Genomic DNA, 22,084 nt, shown 5'->3' with positions numbered 1-22,084 from the left:
CAACTGTAGAACAATATAACTGGAAAAGCTCTTTATAACTACAATGCACAATTTCTAAAGCAATTGCAAGGGGGAATGTTTCTTTATCCTTTCCTGCTTTTGAGAGAGAGAAAAAGGGAAGGAGGTAGGGAGGAAGATTGAAGTTACCAATAACGGTTATGTTTCAGCCGGTGGCCAATTCGACAAGTTAGGATCTCAAACTTTTCTATTGCCATTCAAGCATTCAGTTTTCCTTGCAATAGAATAAACATTCAGATGGTTAAAAAAAAGTCCATATTCTTAAAATGCAAATTGATTTATAATTCATTCAATAAATAAATGAGTACCAATTAAGTAGTGTTTCAAAAACCGGCAATTCCTTATACTGATCGCCAGGTTTTAAACACTGACTGCAACAATATTAGGAAGGCTATCAAGCGAGGCTACAGTACAGGCCATTCAATACATCATATATAGAGTCATTAACAAGAGAGCTCATAAATTGAAGCATTGTTGCATATGGCCATTTCCTTTTATTCCTGCAATCTATGATCGTCAAATTCACAATGAATCACCATCTTATATCCGCATGGAGCACTAGACAATCCAGATCTGCTCCACTAACATCCACAAAATATGGACCAGTAGATGCAGCACTTTTAAAAATCCGAACCACACATGCCTGATGCTTCAAGAATAATTTCATTGTTATATCGAGATCTTGCTGCTACTAAAATGGAGAAGAGAAAGTTCCCTCCTCGCCATGTACCAACCAATGTGATGGTTATAGTTGGGCTTTTATTGATGCTTTGAGTGCCTTTGACAAAAGGACTGAATCCTCCTGAGACCATCTTCCAAAAGGTGAGGGGAAACAGCAAAAGCTATGCGTAACCATCCAGGAATCCCAAGAACTTTCCCTGCAAAAGAAAAAAAAAGGCATGTCTCATTTTATACGCACACAGACTGATCTACTACCTTCAGTTTCTATTTTCTTTGGGTTTTACTACAATACACCACTCTGATTGTGTCGCCAGAAACCCTACTTAAAAAGTTTTTCCCATTAATCGTTCTTGAGATTAATGGGAAATACACCGTACAAAACTTTTGATGGTGTACCGCACTCGAGAGCAGCATCTACTAACTGTTATGAAGAAGGATGGTGGTAGTTCCAATCCCAGGTGTGTGCATCAGTGAAACCATATTTTGAAGGATAGAAAATGAATCAGAACTGGGATTGGGATTGGATCACGAGATGGCGACAAACAGAGAGTCCCTATGGTAGGGATCCTGGTCCATATACCCTGAAATCTAGGGATCTTGATCCCAACATGTTGTGGAGCTCAATCCAAACTTAATTAGAATCAAATGATAAATTATAAATGACTGAGATCCATCTGGTTAAAAATCAAGGCTCCCAAAAGCACTTAACTAGTATAGTGGCATACTATACACTACTACACTATGCCACACCGTTATACAATACTATGCTACCATATCATACAACATATATATTTTACTAATAGAGCAAAATGGCGGACCAGGATTCATGCAGTCGACCTCAATTAATTGGGAAAAGGCCATGATGATGATGATATTCCATTTTATTATACAATACTATCATCATCATATCTGAGCCTTATGCCTATTATTTTGGAACGGCTACATGAATCATATTCTGCCATTGGATCAGGCTTCATGATAGGGATGTGGCGAAAGTTTCCAATGGTTGTTAACCTAATACGAACTCCTTAAGGTGGAGTTCTATGCTATACCATATTCTATTATATTTGAATCCAAGGTAATTATTAAAAAAAATACCTTTTAGAAAAAAATAAAATACATGCAAATTCTTTGAAATCTACATCCATAGCCATTCATGTGATGGTTTATATTTTTCTTTCAAAAATACCCTTTACTGCTCTATCAGAACCTTGATTCTCCACGGGCCTCTTGATGGCCACAATCCTAAAAGGACTATCATATACCATCATGGTTTTAATCGAACCGTGATGGTGGCCCTTGATCTTCATCATGGCACTATTTGGATTGCGATACTCACTATTGATACTCATTGTTGTCGTGGTAATCACTATTGGTATTCACTATTGATTAGTGAGTATCATGGCACTAACAATGCCATGATAAGCATCACGACACTAATAGTGTTGAGATGCCTCTCATGAGACGCTTTGACCATAATGAGGTATCACGGCACTAATAGTGCCGTGATGGAGATTGTTTGGATTAGGACTATGGAAATCAAGGGGCCCTTGGAACATTGCAATTCTAATAGAATCGAGAAGGCTACAATCAAAAAAACAAATATAAACCATCACATGAATGGATAATGGACATAGATTTCAAAGAATTAGGGCATGTTTCAAATTTTTTTAAAAAAGGGATATTTTTTATAATTACCCATAAATCTACTTATATAAACCATACTAGATAGTATATACTACTATACTATACCACTCTACTAGACAATACTATGATGCTATATATACTACTATAATTTTGTTCATATTATTACTACAATTGCATATATAGAATATGGGAAAATATATAATGAGACCATTTACTTTTGGTACAAGGTGGTCACCATTAATCTTGACCATTGGATGTGAAATTGGATGGCTGCATTTATTTCATTGACCAAACTCAAAGTTCAAAAGAAATTTTCTCGAACTTTGTGACACATCCAAGCTATCAATTTTCACATCGAATGGTTGAAAGTAATTGTGACCCCTCTATAGCAAAGGTAAATGGTCTCATTGTACACAATCCCATAGAATATATATTTGATAAATAAATTCATATAATTTTGTTCGTATTATTACTACAATTGCATATATAGAAAAAATATATAATCATTTAATTACTTAGTTAAGTATAAGATATCCAAAATATCAAACTATGATTCTTATTATTTTGTAATTACTATAATATTCATTATAATATTAAAATTATATAACTATATTGTTAATTGTTTGTATTATTACTACAATTGCATATATACAAAAAATATATAATTATTTAATTACTTCGTTAAGATAAGATATCCAAAATATTTAACTATGATTCTTATTATTTTGTAATTACTATAATATTCATTATAATATTTAAATATATAACTATATTGCTAAAAATATTATATCTATGATAACTCTTAACATTATACAAATTTCAAATTAAAGACTTCTAATAATAAATAATTTAATTATAACCATATTAAGTATTAATGATAAATAATACTATAGATTAATACACAATGGTTACAAATAATATTATTTAGTAATAAATTTATAAAATTTTAGTTAATTATTCTAATAAACAATTTATTTTCTTACTATAATTAATTCACTATAATCACACACAATTAAAATAGATGTTATATTTATTATAATAATTGACTATTTTTTATAAATACATAAGTTTGGTAATATGTGTAACAATAATTAGATAAATGAGAGTGTTAGAGATAGGTAATGTATACGAGAGACAATGATTGAAGATAAAGATGTAGTTATTGTGTAGGAGAGATATTGGTTCAAGATCATATAAAGAGGATAGAAAAAGGACTTATGGAGAACCTGTATTGTCGAGAAAAAACGACATCTGATGTTCTTTTCTCAATGACCCTACTTCGATCATTTAATGACATTGAATATTGAAATTGAAATTGCCATCCCGATGGCCAATGTTCTCACATAAGGTGCTTCAGTAAATTTAGGTGCAGCCAAAAACCTCTGCTTCCAGAATTGGAATTGCCAACTAAACCAGAAATTCGAGTGTTGCAAGAGATAAAATAATGACGCCCCTAAGCCCATCCAAAATAAGGAGGTCAAAAAGCTTAAGAAACTGTTAGCGCACCTGGCATCAGGATTACTGATTCTTCCCTGGCCAACTTAATGCAGAAATCAACATCATCTGATATGCCTTGGAGTTGAGATACATCCAGCTTCACCTGCACCATGCATAAAATCATAAACTGTACCTCCCAACCCATTGAACTTCAGAAATAAATTAAAAAAAAAAAAAAGTCATAGGAAAAGGAAGGGCGGGGGAAGTTGGGAAGGGAGGATAGAAAGAGATTCTGTTTTCCTAATTCCTCACCATTACAAACATGGATGCCTCTGGTTTGGTAGGGCAATAAATGCAGGGGATCTTCGTCACAGCATCATAGCATATCTCAGCCATTTGCCTCAACATATCAACTATATTGCTGAAGAACTCCTTGTTCGTTTTCTCTATAATGTGAGGAAGTGCTCCCTGGCATAGCATTTTAGTTCAAAGCTTAATGTGATTGTGATCCAAGAAAAATTTTTATTTAAAAGGTTGAACAGGGTAAGAATTTTAAGGCTAGAGCCTTCCACAATAATAGCTTTAGTCATGTATATGATTTTAAAAATGCCACGTATGATAGAACATCTTTGTTTAAAGTTTAAACAACAATTAAATGCCCAAACTTGATGTTTCCTCCCCTTCAGTTTTTCTAAAATTTTGAGGAGATTCTACCTTCTTTTTTTTTTGGAATTTGTTAGGAGATTCTACCTTTTTTCAAAAACATTATTGAACCAAATCACCTACAGACGGCTATTATCCTTCCATACCATGTTTTGCTCCATCACTGAAACACCTCTATTCCATTATTACTCCATTTCCAATGTAACTCTACAAAATAACATTACATCACCTACAAAAGGTATTCAATTAGCTAATGTATGGGAAAGAGAACATTCAATCAAGAAGATAAAGGATACATCGAGGTCAACAAAAAGCTCTACACATACCTGAGTGATGGTTGCAGGATCACAAGAGACTTCCAGATAGCTCTTAATGCATTGGACAATCTAGAAAGCAAGAAAGAAGCAGAATAAGCAAAAGCATCGTGATGGTCAAGGAGCATTTGTATCATCGTCATCCAAGCCTTATCCCATGAAGGAGCATTTGTATAAATAAATGAAATATAAACATGTCATAGAATAGTGAACAAAATGAAGACTTCACTATCCAAATTATGCAAGCCATTCGGCTACTCCAATCTTATACATGGGAAGCAATGATAAAGAAACTGTAGAAGCAGAGGTAGCAAAAGGCACAGAGGATAGGTACCAAAAGGCACAGAAGATAGTTCATATCATAATTTTACTTTTTCCAGTGTAAGGTAATTCAAAATCACCAATTTACAACTACTGTTTCCCAAGATGGGACTCAAATCAGACTGTTCCAAAAGACTTGGAAAAGTCAACTTGTCATCTATAGTTCAGTATTAAGTTGGGTAGTTGTAGTTTTGCATTCTAAAGTGCTATTCTACAAAGGAGAACGGAGGAAAAAACTTGTTCCTTGGAAAGGAAAACTTGAATAAACCAAAGAAATTCAAAGTTAATAAAAAGCTTTGAATTCATGCATGCACATTTTCAACTTAAGCAAATCAAATTTAATCCATTCTGGTTTACAAGACTCAAATTTATGAAAAATGTTCTGAATCTCACCTGAGTCGACTCGGAGTGAGTAAAGTTACTCAGGCTCGGTATTTGGGTAAGTTATTTAGAGTTGGTGGCCAAGACCGGAACAGTGTACATGTTATGTACCTTGTACATACATGTAAAGTACTTGGGCATTACTCTACAGACTCAGCTGAGTACTACGCAACTCAGGCTGAGTTTCATAGTACTTGGGTGAATCACTGCGGTACTGCCCGAGTTTCACAGTACTCGAGGAAGTCTGTACTGTACTCACCCTAGTACTATACAAGAAAACAGTTTGGGGGCAGAAATCATCCCCCCTCCCCTTTGTTTTCCTTGGTTTCTGCCTACAATTAGCCATTTGAGCCAAAATTTAGTCTTTGGTAAAATATTAGTATGATATATCTATAACAAACAATGAGATTTGAGTAGAAACATCAGATCTGAGAGATTTTTGAGATCGAAAACGTAGGCCAAGTTTTTGGCAAATTTGGAACAGTTGTGATTTCTTGGCAACGATGATCAATATTCAATGAAGTTCATTCCTAGGCCTATTTTTGTGTTATTCATCCAAGCTCAAAATCCATATTTAGATCTGTTAATTAAGTTTGTGTGAGGCAGCCTTGACAAGGATTTGAAGCATCAATTTTGCTTTCCCATAAACACAAAGATCAGGGGATCAGCCTTGAAAATTTGGATATGTTTCAGTTTTTATTGAATCAAAATTCAAAATATTGTTTATTTTTTACTATTCAGTTATAATTGATTTATAATGTATTATATGGATACTATTATGTTTTTTATAATATTATATTATTTCAATTTTTCCGATTTTCGTTTTTAGGATTTTCTATTTTTCTAAGCCAATAAGATTAAGTTTTTCCTATTTATGTTTTATATATATTTTCTGATTTAATGTAGCTATTTGATTTTTTTTAATTTCCCTCTTTTTTCCTGAATTTTCCACATTTCTTAGTGATTGTTTCATGTTTTTTGGGGAATTTTTCAGCTTAGGGAAGACTCAGGCAACTCAACTCTGACTTGCCTCAGCCACTTGGCTTGGCAAGGGGAGCACCTCACTTGAGCCATGTTTTATAACAATGCTATAAAATATGATATAAATATAGAAACTCATCCACTTAAATTCCAAATATCAATAATTTCAAGCTAAAAACATGGTCGAAGTCCAATTTATTCGCATGAGCTACATTAACTCAGGGAGTCGAGGAAGTCCGAGAAACCCAGGTGCTTCATCATTAGTGGGCACAACCGCACCAAGTCTCGAGTTTATGAAAAACTTAATCAAATCATACATGTGTATCTCCATATATAGAGTTAGCAGATAAGCATTATACAACCAACAAATTCAAACTAGAGCCGATTATTTTATTTTATTTCAAAATTTAGGATAGAACATTTTTCTTTCTTTTATTTTTTCCTTCAATTCAAGCTAGACAGGACATGGAAACAAACCTTATGCAATTCTTTTTAACGGAAAGTAATTGTGTTAACTTGGGTTCCAAGATTTCAATGGGAGTAGCACATATTTGGTAAATTCATGTTGTTTGCTAGGTATGATGACTATCAATTGGAAACCGACATTAAAAATAGAACCACCCATAAGTGCACGAGGAAGAACAGTGAACTCACATTAGTTTTTTTCAAGATACCATTGGGATCACATGTTGCAAGCCAGCCCATTCGCCAACCAGGCACCGCCCACCTCTTTGATATAGAACCAAGAGTAATAACAGGAGTAATAGAACCAAAAACGCCCATTGAAACAAAAGGTCGGTCACCAAATGTAAGATGAGCATAAACTTCATCTGAAATCACAAGAATTCTCAACTTCTTTGCAGTCTCAGCAACCTAAGAAAAATCACAAGGTAGACAAATTTAACAGGACTCATAAATAATAAAACAGGGACAATGAAGAGTTTCTACAATTCAAATAAGACTCTCTCCCTCCCTCCCTCCCTCCCTCCCTCCCTCTTTTTCAAGAGCTCAGAGAAGCTGTAAACATAAAACGATGTTGAAGTTTGTTTGGCGAATGGCACCCGAACTAGAAAAAGTAAATAATCTCTATAAGATCATATGATCCATATTTTGTGAAGTTTGTTTAGCTCTCAAGTTCTTTCGTATGTGTTGTTTTTCATTATTTTAGTTGTAAACCAGCTGGGACCTTTCTTATATGTTATTTATCTTTTTCTTCAGCTGAATGGTGGGAACCTACATGGTGCTGAAGTACTTCACTTACAGCGTATAGCAACCTAGGTGCTCAATCAACAATGGTATGCTACAAGGTCTGAGAGAAAATGGAGTACATTCCAGTGGATGCACACCCAAAGGAGGAACAAGTTAACTTCTATCATGCTTCAAAAGCTTATCTACGTCCATTACAATTTGAACCTTTGAAAGCAGCAGGTAAGGAGCAATGCCAAGGATTACAACCCAATAAATCTAGATATTCTATTTTTAAAGAATCCAATTAAGAAGTTGTAACAATCCTAAAATTTCAAAAAAAAAAAAAAAAAAAAAAAAAAAAAAAAAAAAAAAAAAAAGGGGGAAATGATGCTTTTAATAGGTGATGGTCTGATTGAGTATGATGGTCCTTGGGGACCATCACTATTTTCAAAACTTTTACTTTGGTTTAACTTTTGCTTTGCCTGCTTTTGCCTCCTGTTGCTTGCAGCTGGCAATGTCCTTTAGCGGACGTGGTTTTCGTACGATAAAAGCAGACTTTTAACGCGACGCCTCAGGTATGAGGTAGAGCGTAATAAAATAATATAATAATACGTTATAAGAATTTAAATAGGGGATGTGAGCACTCCCACCCTAAAACAAAATTTTGAGATCTCTCTCTCTGATCGAAACACAGTGAACTTCTCTTTCGAACCGAATTTTTTTATCGGAAGCTCCCTCTCAAATAATTGTGGGTAAGTGACATCGTCTTCCTGAAAAATAGTCTGTTTTTAATAAATAGTGATATTTCAGTCCAGGATCTTTATTTTATAAGTTTTGTGTGTAAGTGACATCGTCTTCCTGAAAAATAGTCTGTTTTTAATAAATAGTGATATTTCTGTCCAGGATCTTTATTTTATAAGTTTTGTGTGTAAGTGACATCGTCTTTCTGAAAAATAGTCTATTTTTAATAAATAGTGATATTTCCGTCTAGGATCTTTATTTTATCAGTTTTGTGTGTAAGTGACCTCATTGTCTCGAAAAATAATCCATTCTTTTTAAAAATAAAATGAAATAATTATTTCTGCTTATTATCATGAATTTTAGGCGCGATAAATTTTATGCGCACGTGACCTCATTATCTTGAAAAATAATCTTTTTAATAAAAATTGTGATATTTTATCTATGTTAGAAATTTTGAATGCTGTAAATTAGAAAAATAAATTTATTTATTTTTCTTGTCTATTGTTAGAAATAAATGTGATATTTCTGCTTTTAGTAAAATTGTGATATTTCTTTCTACTGTTTTGAATATTTAGACATTGTAAAATTCATGTGCAAATAACTGCCTTATTATTTAAAAATTGACATTTTTGCAATTGATTATAATATTGTTGTGAAATGTTTATTTGTAAATTGATATTCCATAAATTGTGATAATTCCGTATTCTTGAATTTTTATAAGAGTTTTTCTATACATATTAAATTGGCAATTATGCTATAATGCCTTTACAAACTGCTACCTTTCTAAATTTGAGCCCAAAATATTTGATTGGTTATTTTTGAAATATTATAGAGATTGACTGTTATTAATGGTTTAAGTGAAATTCATATTAATGATTTCAGTGATATGTTGAGTACATAATATTGCTGCTTTCGAATGTTTAAAGAGATTTAGAAATAATTTAAGTATGCAAATGGACTCATCCGGTTCGTCGGTGAGGTATAAGTGGACCTATCTGGGACGCCGGTAGGGATTAAGTAGACTCATCCGGTACGCCGGTGAGGTATAAGTGGACCTGCAGGGATTAAGTGGACCTATCTGGGATGCCGATAGGGATTAAGTGGACCCATCAGGATGCTGATGGGGTATATAGGTGATCTACTTGGGACGCCAGTAGGGTATTTTGTGAAATCCTTTGAATTATGTACTGCCGTTAAAAAGTGTTATAAGCATTTCAATTACTCGGATTATACTTAATTATGCATTTATTGAAAGTGAAACTGTTGATGCATTTTTGTTAATAGATCTCATTTTGGAAAATATTGATATCTTTCAATCATGATTATTTTTAGGATTATGATGATCACTTACTGAGTAGCCAAACTCATCAAACTATGGTAAACATTTTTTCAGGATAAATACGGATTCATTTTGAGTGCTAGTCAAGATCAACCTTGGAAGATACTGTTGTTGTGCTAGCTTTCTTTATTTACTATATAAGACCTCGCCACTGTAAATTTGTCCTATCAATAGATGTATATATGTTTTGTCCGTCACATCTCAGGAATAATAGTATTGTAAATTCTTGGGGTGTGACAATTATGGTATCAGAGCAATAGGTTTAAGATCCTTAGGAAATTTAAAAAGAATGTACTTAAAATCACATTTATTGTGTGTACAGACCGGGACAAAGTCAGGATCCAGAATAGCTGAAGATAATATGGAAGGAATTCACAAAGCCTTGGAAAATATGGTTGCTCTAATGCAACATCAGATGGAAAACAACAATCCACCCAGGCAGTCAGTTACAGGAAATGGTGGGAGCAATATCGAACAATTTAAGAAATTAAACCCACCTTCTTTTAAGGGTGCTGTAAACCCACTGGAAGCCGAGGGATGGATTATGCATCTGGAAAAAATATTCGAGGTTATGGAATGCCCTGATGATAGGAAGGTGGCCTTGGCAGTTTTTATGTTAGAAGGCGAGGCACAACACTGGTGGCGAATGGCAAAAGGAGTATTGGTCAAAGAAAATAAAACCTTGACTTGGGAAGTATTTCTAGAGGCATTTAATGAAAAATATTTCCCAGATTTTATTCGAGACCAAAAAGAAATGGAATTTCTAGAATTAATCCAAGGAAATAAGACAGTAGCACAGTACGAGGCCAAGTTTACTGAATTGGCCAGGTTTGCACCACATATGATTAATAATGAGGCAAGAAAGGTGAAGAAATTTGAAAGGGGTCTCAGGCCAGCTATTAGAAGCAGAATATCAGTCTTGAAATTAAGAACTTATGCTGAAATAGTGGATCGTGCCCAAATTGTCGAAAAAGATTTTGAAGATTACCAAAAGACGAAAAATCAGAACAGTCATGTTAGACTTACATCATCTAATCGACAACAGTTTGAAAGGCCAAACAAGAAGCCAAGGCCCTCGCCATTTCAAAACCCAATAGAACCATGTAGAAAATGTGGGAAAAATCATGGATCAAGCCTTTGTTATTGGAATACCGACTGTTTTAAATGTGGAAAATTGGGACACCAGATTAAACAATGTCCTAGCTTACAGACACAACAGCTTCCAAAGCAGGGAGAGAGCTCTGAAGCCTCAGATGAAGGGAAGAGTATTTGCGATTACCGAGCAAGACGCTCAGGCCTCAAAATCAGTGATCCAAGGTACTCTTACTATCTTCCAAAAAGTAGCTCATGTTTTGATTGATCCTGGATCTACTCATTCATTTGTGTCACAACACTTTGCATGCCACTTAAAGGTAGAACCAGAACAATTAGAATACATTCTAGAGGTAGCCACACCGATGGGAGATTCAATTAACACCAATATAATGTACAAATCATGTGTAATAAAGATAGAAGAAAAGGAACTGTTGGTTGATTTAATACTCCTGAAAATTCAAGATTTTGATGTAATCTTAGGCATGGATTGGCTCTCTGCATACCATGCAAGTATTGATTGTTATAAGAAAATTGTTACCTTTAGTATTCCGAATCAACCAGTATTTTACTTCAATGGTGTCAAAGAAGAATCCCCATCATATTTAATCTCTTGTATTCGAGCTAATCGCCTCCTTCGAAAAGGGTGTCAAGGCTTTCTTGCCTATATCAAAGAAGATAGGAAGGAAGAAATAAATTTGGATACCATTCCGGTTATCCGAGAATTTCCCGACGTTTTTCCTGAAGAATTGCCAGGATTACCGCCTGACAGGGAAATTGAATTCTCCATTGAATTATTGCCAGGGGTAGCACCAAGCACCTTACAGAATGGCTCCTGCAGAACTTAAAGAACTGAAACAACAATTGGAAGAATTATTAGATAAAGGTTTTATCAGGCCCAGTGTGTCACCTTGGGGTGCTCCAGTACTGTTTGTCAAAAAGAGAGATGGGACTATGAGATTGTGTATTGATTATAGACAGTTGAACCAAGTGACAGTGAAAAATAAGTATCCATTACCTAGAATTGATGATTTATTTGATCAATTACAAGGATCACAAGTGTTTTAAAAAATTGATCTTAGATCTGGATACCATCAGCTTAAGATTAAAAGTGAAGATGTACTCAAGACAGCTTTCAGAACAAGGTATGGCCATTATGAATTTTTAGTCATGCCTTTTGGATTAACCAATGCACTAGCTGCATTTATGGATTTGATGAATCGGATCTTTAAGCCTTTTTTGGATAAATTTATTGTGGTATTCATCGATGATATTTTAATTTATTCCAAGAATCAGAAGGAACATGAGCAGCATGTAAGAATGGTATTGCAAATATTAAGAGAGAAGAAATTGTATGCCAAACTTAGTAAATGTGAATTTTGGCTTGAACAAGTGACATTTTTAGGACATGTCATATCAAAGGAAGGTCTATCAGTTGATCCTTCAAAGGTTGAAGCCGTTGTTAATTGGAAACAACCAAGTAATGTGACTGAAGTTCGAAGCTTTTTGGGATTGGCAGGATATTACAGAAAATTTGTAGATGGATTTTCTCGAATCGCAATCCCATTGACTCGATTGACACAGAAAAATGTCAAATTTGAGTGGACAAGTGAATGTGAGGAGAGTTTTCAAGAACTAAAAGTTCGATTAACTTCAGCACCTATTTTAACTATTCCTGAGGGGAGTGGGGGATTTGTGATTTATAGTGATGCTTCACATAAGGTTTGGGCTGTGTATTAATGCAATATGGGAAAGTAGTGGCATATGCAGACAGTTGAAAGAATATGAGAAAAAATATCCAATTCATGATTTGGAGCTAGCCGCAATAGTATTCGCTTTAAAAATATGGAGGCATTATCTATATGGTGAACAATTCGTAATATACACGGATCATAAGAGTTTGAAATACCTTTTCTCTCAGAAAGATTTAAATATGCGGCAGATAAGATGGATGGATTTCTTAAAAGATTATGATTGTACAATCCATTATCATTCAGGAAAAGCTAACGTTGTGGCCGACGCTCTAAGTAGAAAATCTACGGGAGTCTTAGCTCATCTAATGATCCAAGAAATGCGATTGTTAGAGGAAATAGTGGATTGGCATCCAACTCCGTCCATTAATGATATGGTAAGTATGATTGCCAATATTAAGGCGGAACCCCAATTAATCCAACAAATTCGATTGGCACAAAAGAAAGACCATCAGCTTATAACAATTATAGAAGAGGTGAAGCAAGGAAAGAGAGATGAATTCTCTATATGTAGTGAGGATTTGCTAAGATTCAAAGGTCGGGTTTGTGTCCCGAATGATGAGAGTGTAAAGAAAGCTATCTTAGAAGAAGCACATCATTCTCGTTATACGATACATCCCGGAAGTATTAAAATGTATCAGGACCTGAAAAAAACCTTTTGGTGGAATAATATGAAAAAAGAGGTAGCACTATTTGTGTCTAAATGCCTAACATGCCAGCAAGTAAAAGCTGAACATCAAAGGCCCGCTGGGTTGTTGCAGCCTTTACCGGTGCCAGAATGGAAATGGGAGCACATCTCTATGGATTTTGTCTCTGGCTTGCCTAGAACAAATTCAGGACATGATAGCATTTGGGTCATTGTGGACCGGTTAACCAAAGCTGCCCACTTTCTATCGATTCGCACGACGTACACTTTGGATCGACTGGCTCAGCTGTACATTAAAGAAATAGTGCAGTTGCATGGAGTTCCTGTCAGTATTGTATCGGACAGGGATACTCAGTTTATTTCTAAATTTTGGGCTAGACTACAGTCAACCATGGGGACGAGACTCGCCTTTAGTACTGCCTTTCACCCCCAAACTGATGGACAATCGGAGAGGACCATCCAAACCTTGGAAGATATGCTGAGGGCCTGTGTTATTGACCTTACAGGAAGCTGGGATGACCATTTACCTCTGATTGAGTTTGCTTATAATAATAGCTTCCAAGCCAGTATTCAGATGGCACCATATGAAGCCCTGTATGGAAAGAAATGCAAGTCACCCATATGTTGGGACGAGGTTGGTGAAAGAAAGCTTTTGGGGCCCGAAATTGTCCAGATAACCACAGATAAGATAGCATTAATTCGTGAAAGGCTCAGGACAGCTCAGTGTCGGCAAAAGAGTTATGCCGATAACCGAAGGAGAGATCTTGAATTTGAGGAAAGTGATCGAGTTTTCCTAAAAATCTCACCAATAAAGGGCATTATGAGATTTGGCAAGAAAGGAAAGTTGAGCCCACGTTACATCGGACCATTTGAAATCCTGGAAAGAATCGGAGGTGTCGCTTATAGACTTGCCTTACCACCCGAATTGGCAAATGTCCATAATGTCTTTCATGTATCTTCACTACGAAAATATCAGCCCGACCCGTTCCATATCTTAAAATATGAACTTTTACCGATCAGGAAGGACCTATCCTTTATTGAGCAGCCAATTTTGATACTAGATAGAAGGGTGCAAGTGTTGCGTAACAAGGAGATTCCTTTAGTCCGTGTATTATGGCAGTACCATTCAAGAGAAGAGTCGACTTGGGAACGAGAAGACGAAATCAGAGAAAAATACCCCTATCTTTTTCAGTAATCAGGTACACAAATTTAGAGGACTAAATTTCTTTAAGGAGAGAAGAATGTAACAATCTTAAAATTTCAAAAAAAAAAAAAAAAAAAAAAAAAAAGGGGGAAATGATGCTTTTAATAGGTGATGGTCTGATTGAGTATGATGGTCCTTGGGGACCACCACTATTTTCAAAACTTTTACTTTGGTTTAACTTTTGCTTTGCCTGCTTTTGCCTCCTACTGCTTGCAGCTGGCAACGTCCTTTAGCGGACGTGGTTTTCGTACGATAAAAGCAGACTTTTAACGCGACACCTCAGGTATGAGGTAGAGCGTAATAAAATAATATAATAATACGTTATAAGAATTTAAATAGGGGATGTGAGCACTCCCACCCTAAAACAAAATTTTGAGATCTCTCTCTCTGGTCGAAACACAGTGAACTTCTCTCTCGAACCGAATTTTTTTATCGGAAGCTCCCTCTCAAATAATTGTGGGTAAGTGACATCGTCTTCCTGAAAAATAGTCTGTTTTTAATAAATAGTGATATTTCCGTCCAGGATCTTTATTTTATAAGTTTTGTGTGTAAGTGACATCGTCTTCCTGAAAAATAGTCTGTTTTTAATAAATAGTGATATTTCGGTCCAGGATCTTTATTTTATAAGTTTTGTGTGTAAGTGACATCGTCTTTCTGAAAAATAGTCTATTTTTAATAAATAGTGATATTTCCGTCTAGGATCTTTATTTTATCAGTTTTGTGTGTAAGTGACCTCATTGTCTCGAAAAATAATCCATTCTTTTTAAAAATAAAATGAAATAATTATTTCTGCTTATTATCATGAATTTTAGGCGCGATAAATTTTATGCGCACGTGACCTCATTAGCTTGAAAAATAATCTTTTTAATAAAAATTGTGATATTTTATCTATGTTAGAAATTTTGAATGCTGTAAATTAGAAAAATAAATTTATTTATTTTTCTTGTCTATTGTTAGAAATAAATGTGATATTTCTGCTTTTAGTAAAATTGTGATATTTCTTTCTACTGTTTTGAATATTTAGACATTGTAAAATTCATGTGCAAATAACTGCCTTATTATTTAAAAATTGACATTTTTGCAATTGATTATAATATTGTTGTGAAATGTTTATTTGTAAATTGATATTCCATAAATTGTGATAATTCCGTATTCTTGAATTTTTATAAGAGTTTTTCTATACATATTAAATTGGCAATTATGCTATAATGCCTTTACAAACTGCTACCTTTCTAAATTTGAGCCCAAAATATTTGATTGGTTATTTTTGAAATATTATAGAGATTGACTGTTATTAATGGTTTAAGTGAAATTCATATTAATGGTTTCAGTAATATGTTGAGTACATAATATTGCTGCTTTCGAATGTTTAAAGAGATTTAGAAATAATTTAAGTATGCAAATGGACTCATCCGGTTCGTCGGTGAGGTATAAGTGGACCTATCTGGGACGCCGGTAGGGATTAAGTAGACTCATCCGGTACGCCGGTGAGGTATAAGTAGACCCATCTGGGACGCCGATAGGGATTAAGTGGACCCATCAGGATGCTGATGGGGTATATAGGTGATCTACTTGGGACGCCAGTAGGGTATTTTGTGAAATCCTTTGAATTATGTACTGCCGTTAAAAAGTGTTATAAGCATTTCAATTACTCGGATTATAATTAATTATGCATTTATTGAAAGTGAAACTGTTGATGCATTTCTGTTAATAGATCTCATTTTGGAAAATATTGATATCTTTCAATCATGATTATTTTTAGGATTATGATGATCACTTACTGAGTAGCCAAACTCATCAAACTATGGTAAACATTTTTTCAAGATAACTACGGATTCATTTTGAGTGCTAGTCAAGATCAACCTTGGAAGATACTGTTGTTGTGCTAGCTTTCTTTATTTATTATGTAAGACCTCGCCACTGTAAATTTGTCCTATCAATAGATGTATATATGTTTTGTCCGTCACATCTCAAGAATAATAGTATTGTAAATTCTTGGGGTGTGACAGAAGTGGTTGGTGGAATTGGAGGAGCCAATACTCGGCAAGAGGATATTGCAATAAGATATAGGCCCCTTAGGCGATGATGAAGAAAGCATAAAACAACATGGGAGGAGGTGAACAAGCAGAGGAGAGGCCACGATTTCACAAGCTAGTAAGAAATGTATGAGAAGATGGTGCAAGGAGATGGTGATGATGCCTCCCCAACGGCCACCCAGATGAAAATGGTAACACTGGGAAGCAAGAGTTCGAGCCCCAGCACAAGAGTAGAGGTAAGCATGAGGCTTAGACTAGCCTTGGGACATCAGATTAGGAGCAAGGAATACCCTGCCAGACTCACCACAATCTATATGGCGGATATAGTGAATTTGGTTCCTTTTCGAACCCTCAAACTTGTTCCTCAAACATCACTCAGAGGCACAACGGTGATCAAGATCACGGCGGTGGGGATGGTTTTGTGCCATCTTGCCACAAATATTACTGTTATCTTTAGAGATTGTATACTTTTCGCTTCCGTTTTTTAATATTTGAGTGTTTTGATGGATATATAGTGCTTTACTTCATTTTAGACTTTGAAATGAATGTGTGGTATTCAAACATGAATGAGACTCTTAAAATTTAAGTGTTCTCAATAGTTTTATTAATATACATAACAAGATCATCAATTTTTTTTCAGAAATCATAAGAAATAAATTTTTAAAGAATTTGACAATCTTTTCATATTCTTTCAGGGCCTGTATAGCTAGATCAGTGGAACTCGGTGTAGTTGGATCGTAACTACTGATCTGATTTGCTTTTCCAGGGTACCCAGTCAGTAAACAATTCTGATCTTTAAATCTCTGCATACAACAATTCACTAATGAACAATTCTAGACAAAAATCTGATAAGTCTACCACTCAGTGTTGACAGTGTGAGCTGCAATCATTAGAAATATGATGCACTGAATTAGCTTGTTCTTCTAGTCAAAAGAAAAATGAAAAAAAGAAAAAAAAGTTAGATTGGCTATTGAACAACTAGCTAAAACAACTTAGAGAAGCCGCAAGAAAGAGAGAAAGGGGAGAGAAAACCCAATCGACCAGAAATTATAGGTATGATTAATCAAGCATTCAAAGTCATCGTTAGCAAGTCAGAGTTTGTTCACTATTAATTTGAAGTGGTGGTGTTCCTTAACAAAGGATTTTCCATGGAGAACGAAATAGAGAAAGAGAGAGTGGACTAAAAGGAGAAGGAAAGTTTCACCTTGGACAGATGCTCATAAGAGAAGACGTTTCCACAGGGATTAGCAGGATTGGCAAGGAGCATCGCTACTGTATTCGAGTCTGCAATAGCCTCCACATTGTCAAGATCAACCTCCCAACCGTTCTCTGGGAGAAGGTGAAAATACCGAGCCTCGATACCACTACAAATAGCACGGCCCTCATACAAGGGGTAGGCGGGGCAAGGCAGCAAAACATTGGCGCCTGGACTGGCCAGCACCGCCATCATGATCTCCACCGCCTGCGTGCAACCATTTGAAAGGAAAACGTCCTCCGCAGTGAGCTCATAAGGAAGATCGGTAGATAGATAATTGGCCACCGCTCTACATAAGTTCACATCATAAAATTGAAATGAGAATTTCATCTTCAAGGTAAGAAAATTGAAGTCAGGCATTTGCGATTATTTATGATTGAATATTATTCTATGGTGAAAATTTAAAGAGCAAATGAATCAGATGCTGTTTTATAGTGAAAAAATTAAACCAAATATTAATGAAAATTTTCAAAGGGAAAGAAGACAAGATGGTGGCATTCCCATACGGTGGGACAAGCAAAAACACGCGTTCCATAAATTCAATGAAGTTCTGACTTACCCATTGCAATATTTTCTCTACTTTTTCCATTTTTAATGCTGATTAGCAGTGTTCTGAAACTGGTCATGGCCAAGGACTTGGCGCTTGGCCTAGCCGGGTGACTAGGTGGAGTCCAAGTGGACTCGGACGAGTCATGCAAGACCCAGAAAAAGCCCAAAAAAAAGGTCACAAAAACTTAAAAATAGTTCAAAATATGAAAAAGCTTAAGGGAGGCTCTAGAAATCATTAGAGGTCTAAAAAGATGAAAAACTCTATAAAATGTGGATAAGTGCAAATTTTTTACTTAGAAATTGAATATTTCAGGAAATTCAAACAAAGGAAAAAAAATAAAAGTTCAAGTTATCTTAAAAAGTAAAACTACCACAATCATCTTAAAACTTATCTCTAAGAAATACAGTGGCGTTTCCCTATTTTTCAACATTTTTCTGAATTTTATTTTTTTACTATACTTCTAAGGAGTGGAACTCGCCCCTAATCGGACGCGAGTCACTAAACCTTGCATATTACCCAATCTTCGAATGGCATATTTGTTTTCACTTTTCAGAGATATGAACAAATATCGCTCTTTCTGCAAATTCCTGAGAAATTTTTATTAAAAAAAAAATGCAATTACAGTGGAAATTCAAATAGTGAAAAAAGAAACATGTTAGTTAACATTTCGGACTTACATCTTTCGTAATGACTACCGTACTTACAGACTGCGACATGTAAAAATCTAGCAAAATTAAGATAAACCATCACCAATCGTAAATAAATAAGGAATAAAAATCTTGCAAAAAGGACCCTCCTCCATTAAGTAAAAAAATAGTCCACTAAAATTGCCCACTAAAAAAACAAAAAGAAAAAAACTGCTACCAGAAAAGTACACGGAGTCCATGTAGAATGAGTCCCCTCTTAAAAATCTATTTTTTGAGATGAATTTTTTTGCTCAACTTTTAAGGACGTATAATCTCTAACATGGAGATCGTGAATATGAAAAAATAAATAAATTCTAGAAATCGAAAAATAATAATTTTATGAAGAAACATTTGGACTTTTGGTTTCACTTTTAGATGGACTACCCATTTGCATCCATCTTGATGGATGCTTTATACCTCGGAGGATGCAAATGCAGAAATGCGTCCCCCGTCGCATGGAACAAATTTCCACCATAAAATCCATGTCTTCTGTTCCCACGGGAGGAAAACTGAGAACAAAAAGCATCCATTCTGTCAGAAGCATCCATTCTGTCAGATCCTAAGCCTGAAATACTTTAATCAATGGCATTCAATCCAACCAAAACCCTATCCCTAAAAAATATCATGGCATACTTTCTTGCAGGTAGCATCCCAGTGCACGGTGGATAGCAGTTGTACTTAGCAGAGCGAATCGAATCGATGAGACAGTCTTCAGCAACAGGTGTGGTGCGAAAACAGGGGAAGTTCGAGGGATCGCCATGGCCAAGAGGAATCACAGGCCTGGTGCTCTCTCCTTCATCTTGAGTTAGGTTATGGATAGGATTTGGCAAATTAGAAATCAACATGTGAAGAAAACTCCTTACGCTGTTCTCTGAACTTTTGAGAAGCTCTTTGTTTGGAGTGAAATTCCATTGCTCAAGTTCTCCCTTACACATGCCATTTTCCATTGCCTTTCCCCCCGTTAGAGAGAGAAAAGCTCAAGAGCGAGAGCACCCCCACTTGAACTGTAAGAACAAATGAGAGCACAACTCAACAGGGGAGAGAGAGCACTGAAACTTAGAGAGAGAAGGTAATTCAAGGAAGAAAGAGTGTGTGAGGAAGAGAGAGACGTCCGCCGCAAGCCGGCGAGGTGATGGAGCTATGGAAAGCGACGGAAAATCACAAGCCAAATGAATCGAGGAAACTGCTTAAAATCCAATTATATCACTGGGACAATGTCTGTACATATGCGTCCCCTCTCCATCTTCGATGTTTGAGGTGGGTTTGAACCTAATTTTATTGCTATAAATAATAGCTGTTATAGAGTTCATGAATATGCAAAATAAATAAATAAAAATTAAAACTAACAATTTTTTTGATAAAATTTTTAAATAATAAATAAATAAAAACTAAAAATAACTGTTTATTGATAAAAAATTTAAATCATTGATTTTTATTATTATTATTGTTTAGAGGGATTACCGCTTTACATCTATATGTAAGCTGAATGTGTGATGCCTTCGCAAATATAAATATGCCAATGATAGTTACTACAGCTTGGCAATTTTTAAAGGGAGTACTTTTTATGGTACGTGTCACCAGTGGTTTCAGCAAATGAATCTGAGTAGATGGCCGAGATGGCCTTGTGTCACAACGTCACAAGTTAACATCTAACGACTCATAATATTTTATTTTTATTTTTATTCTATAAATAATTTTGAAACAAAATTTGAGATATGCATAGAGATGACGTGGGCTCCCATGATAAAAATATTTAAAAAATATTTCTGATGATAGAAAATTATCAGAATACCTTTGAAAATTATAAGGGCATTTTGATTAATTCATCTAAGAAACTAGTTTAAGAAAACAAATAAATTTAAGGTTGATGCATTTTCATTTGGGTGAAGTTTGTATAAGTTTGCCTCCTTATATCAAAGAAGTAAGTGTACCTCTAAATTTTGCTTAAAGATGTCGACAAGGTATCAAAAACCTTATGATGACTTAAAAATCTACTTTTATCTGTGTAGTTATACAATTTAAAATTATAAAATGGTACATATTGGGCACATCAATAAACAATTGAAAATCTTGAAAATAGAGGTCCAAATTATTTGTTACAAGTTACACTAATTTTTTGAAAATTATCAGAATACCCTTGATTATAAGGGATCTAATTTGATTGTTTTGAGCCTTGGCTCTATATAAATTTTCCCATTTTTTAATGTGATCATCATTTTTGGCAAAGATTAAAAATCATTTTGGCCCTTATCTTTACATTTTCCCATCTTTTTTAAAAATTTCAAAAATGCCTCTGAACACAAATCGATTCTTTAAAATTCATTTTGTTCATTATTTTCAACTTCATTTGGATTTTTTTTTTGTTTAATCATGTTTTAAATCTGCTTTTTATATTTTATTAGATTGTTTTATTTTTTATAAAAAATTTTAATAATTTTTTGACTACCCAAGACTTACTCGATTAGGCCAATTGAACCGCTTCCGGTCCATATCCGATTAACCGATCCAGTACGACTTTTCCTACACTGTTTATAACCTATTACTCTTAGCATCCTAATTTATATTGCTCCGGACGGTATTATAATCCCACTGCCTGTCAAGGGGAAAAAGTTTAAGTGAAGTTCTAATTACAGTCCCCTTCCATCAATTCATCTAAGAAACTAGTTTAAGAAAACAAATAAATTTTAGGTTGATGCATTTTCATTTGGGTGATGTTTGTATAAGTTTGCCTCCTTAAACCATAGAAGTAAAGTGTACCCCTAAATTTTGCTTAAAGATGTTGACTATGATGATTTGAAAATCTACTTTTATTTGTGTAGTTATACAATTTAAAATTGTAAAATGGTACATATTGGGCACATCAATAAACATTTGAAAATCTTAAAAATAGAGGTCCAAATTACTTGTTACAAGTTGCACTAATTTTTTGGATGTGAAATTCTTTGTTTCCTTCATGTACATATATCTCAAGGTCGAGATGAACAATTAAAGACTCCTCCAACACCGGAACACTCTCTTCTGTAGGATTTTTTAAGTGCACATTACTTCAATAGTATAAAGTTGGAACCTTATATTAACTTTTTCCTTTCATTTTACTACCATGATTTTGTATTTCAAAAAAATATTACAAATTTGATCACATGCAACCTGCTA

General features: G+C 34.7%; 1 protein-coding gene across 5 annotated transcripts; it reads right to left on the bottom strand.

Moving 5' to 3' along the window:
- Nucleotides 1–276: 276 nt before the first annotated feature.
- Nucleotides 277–19,979, bottom strand: LOC18434766 (tyrosine aminotransferase). Of its 5 annotated transcripts, none has more exons than XM_088874264.1 (8): nucleotides 19,565–19,979; nucleotides 19,349–19,462; nucleotides 17,645–17,984; nucleotides 7,098–7,316; nucleotides 4,773–4,832; nucleotides 4,096–4,251; nucleotides 3,853–3,946; nucleotides 277–896 (listed from the first exon to the last, which is right to left on the bottom strand). In XM_088874264.1, exons 1-8 carry the CDS (start codon nucleotides 19,876–19,878, stop codon nucleotides 778–780), a joined length of 1,416 nt encoding a protein of 471 aa, XP_088730390.1. In that variant the 5' UTR covers nucleotides 19,879–19,979; the 3' UTR covers nucleotides 277–777. The 5 variants fall into 5 exon arrangements, 3 of the variants coding, with proteins under 3 accessions (XP_088730390.1, XP_088730404.1, XP_088730399.1); XM_088874278.1 differs by having other exon boundaries at nucleotides 19,349–19,440; XM_088874273.1 differs by lacking the exon at nucleotides 19,349–19,462.
- Nucleotides 19,980–22,084: the final 2,105 nt, after the last annotated feature.

This window comes from Amborella trichopoda, chromosome 1 (assembly GCF_054954075.1).
Source record: "Amborella trichopoda isolate Santa Cruz 75 chromosome 1, AtrichopodaSantaCruz75HAP2 v2.0, whole genome shotgun sequence".
NCBI lineage: Eukaryota > Viridiplantae > Streptophyta > Magnoliopsida > Amborellales > Amborellaceae > Amborella > Amborella trichopoda.
Note: the sequence above shows the minus strand (reverse complement) of the source record. Positions and strands in the feature narration are given on the sequence as shown.

Coding starts and splice junctions, on each gene's coding strand:
- LOC18434766 (XM_088874264.1), bottom strand. CDS start 19,878: ATGGAAAATGGCATGTGTAAGGGAGAACTTGAGCAATGGAATTTCACT. Junction 19,463..19,564: donor GGGATGCTACCTGCAAGAAA/GTATGCCATGAT, acceptor TGCTTCTGACAG/AATGGATGCTTTTTGTTCTC. Junction 7,317..17,644: donor CTTATGAGCATCTGTCCAAG/GTGAAACTTTCC, acceptor GATTTTTCTTAG/GTTGCTGAGACTGCAAAGAA.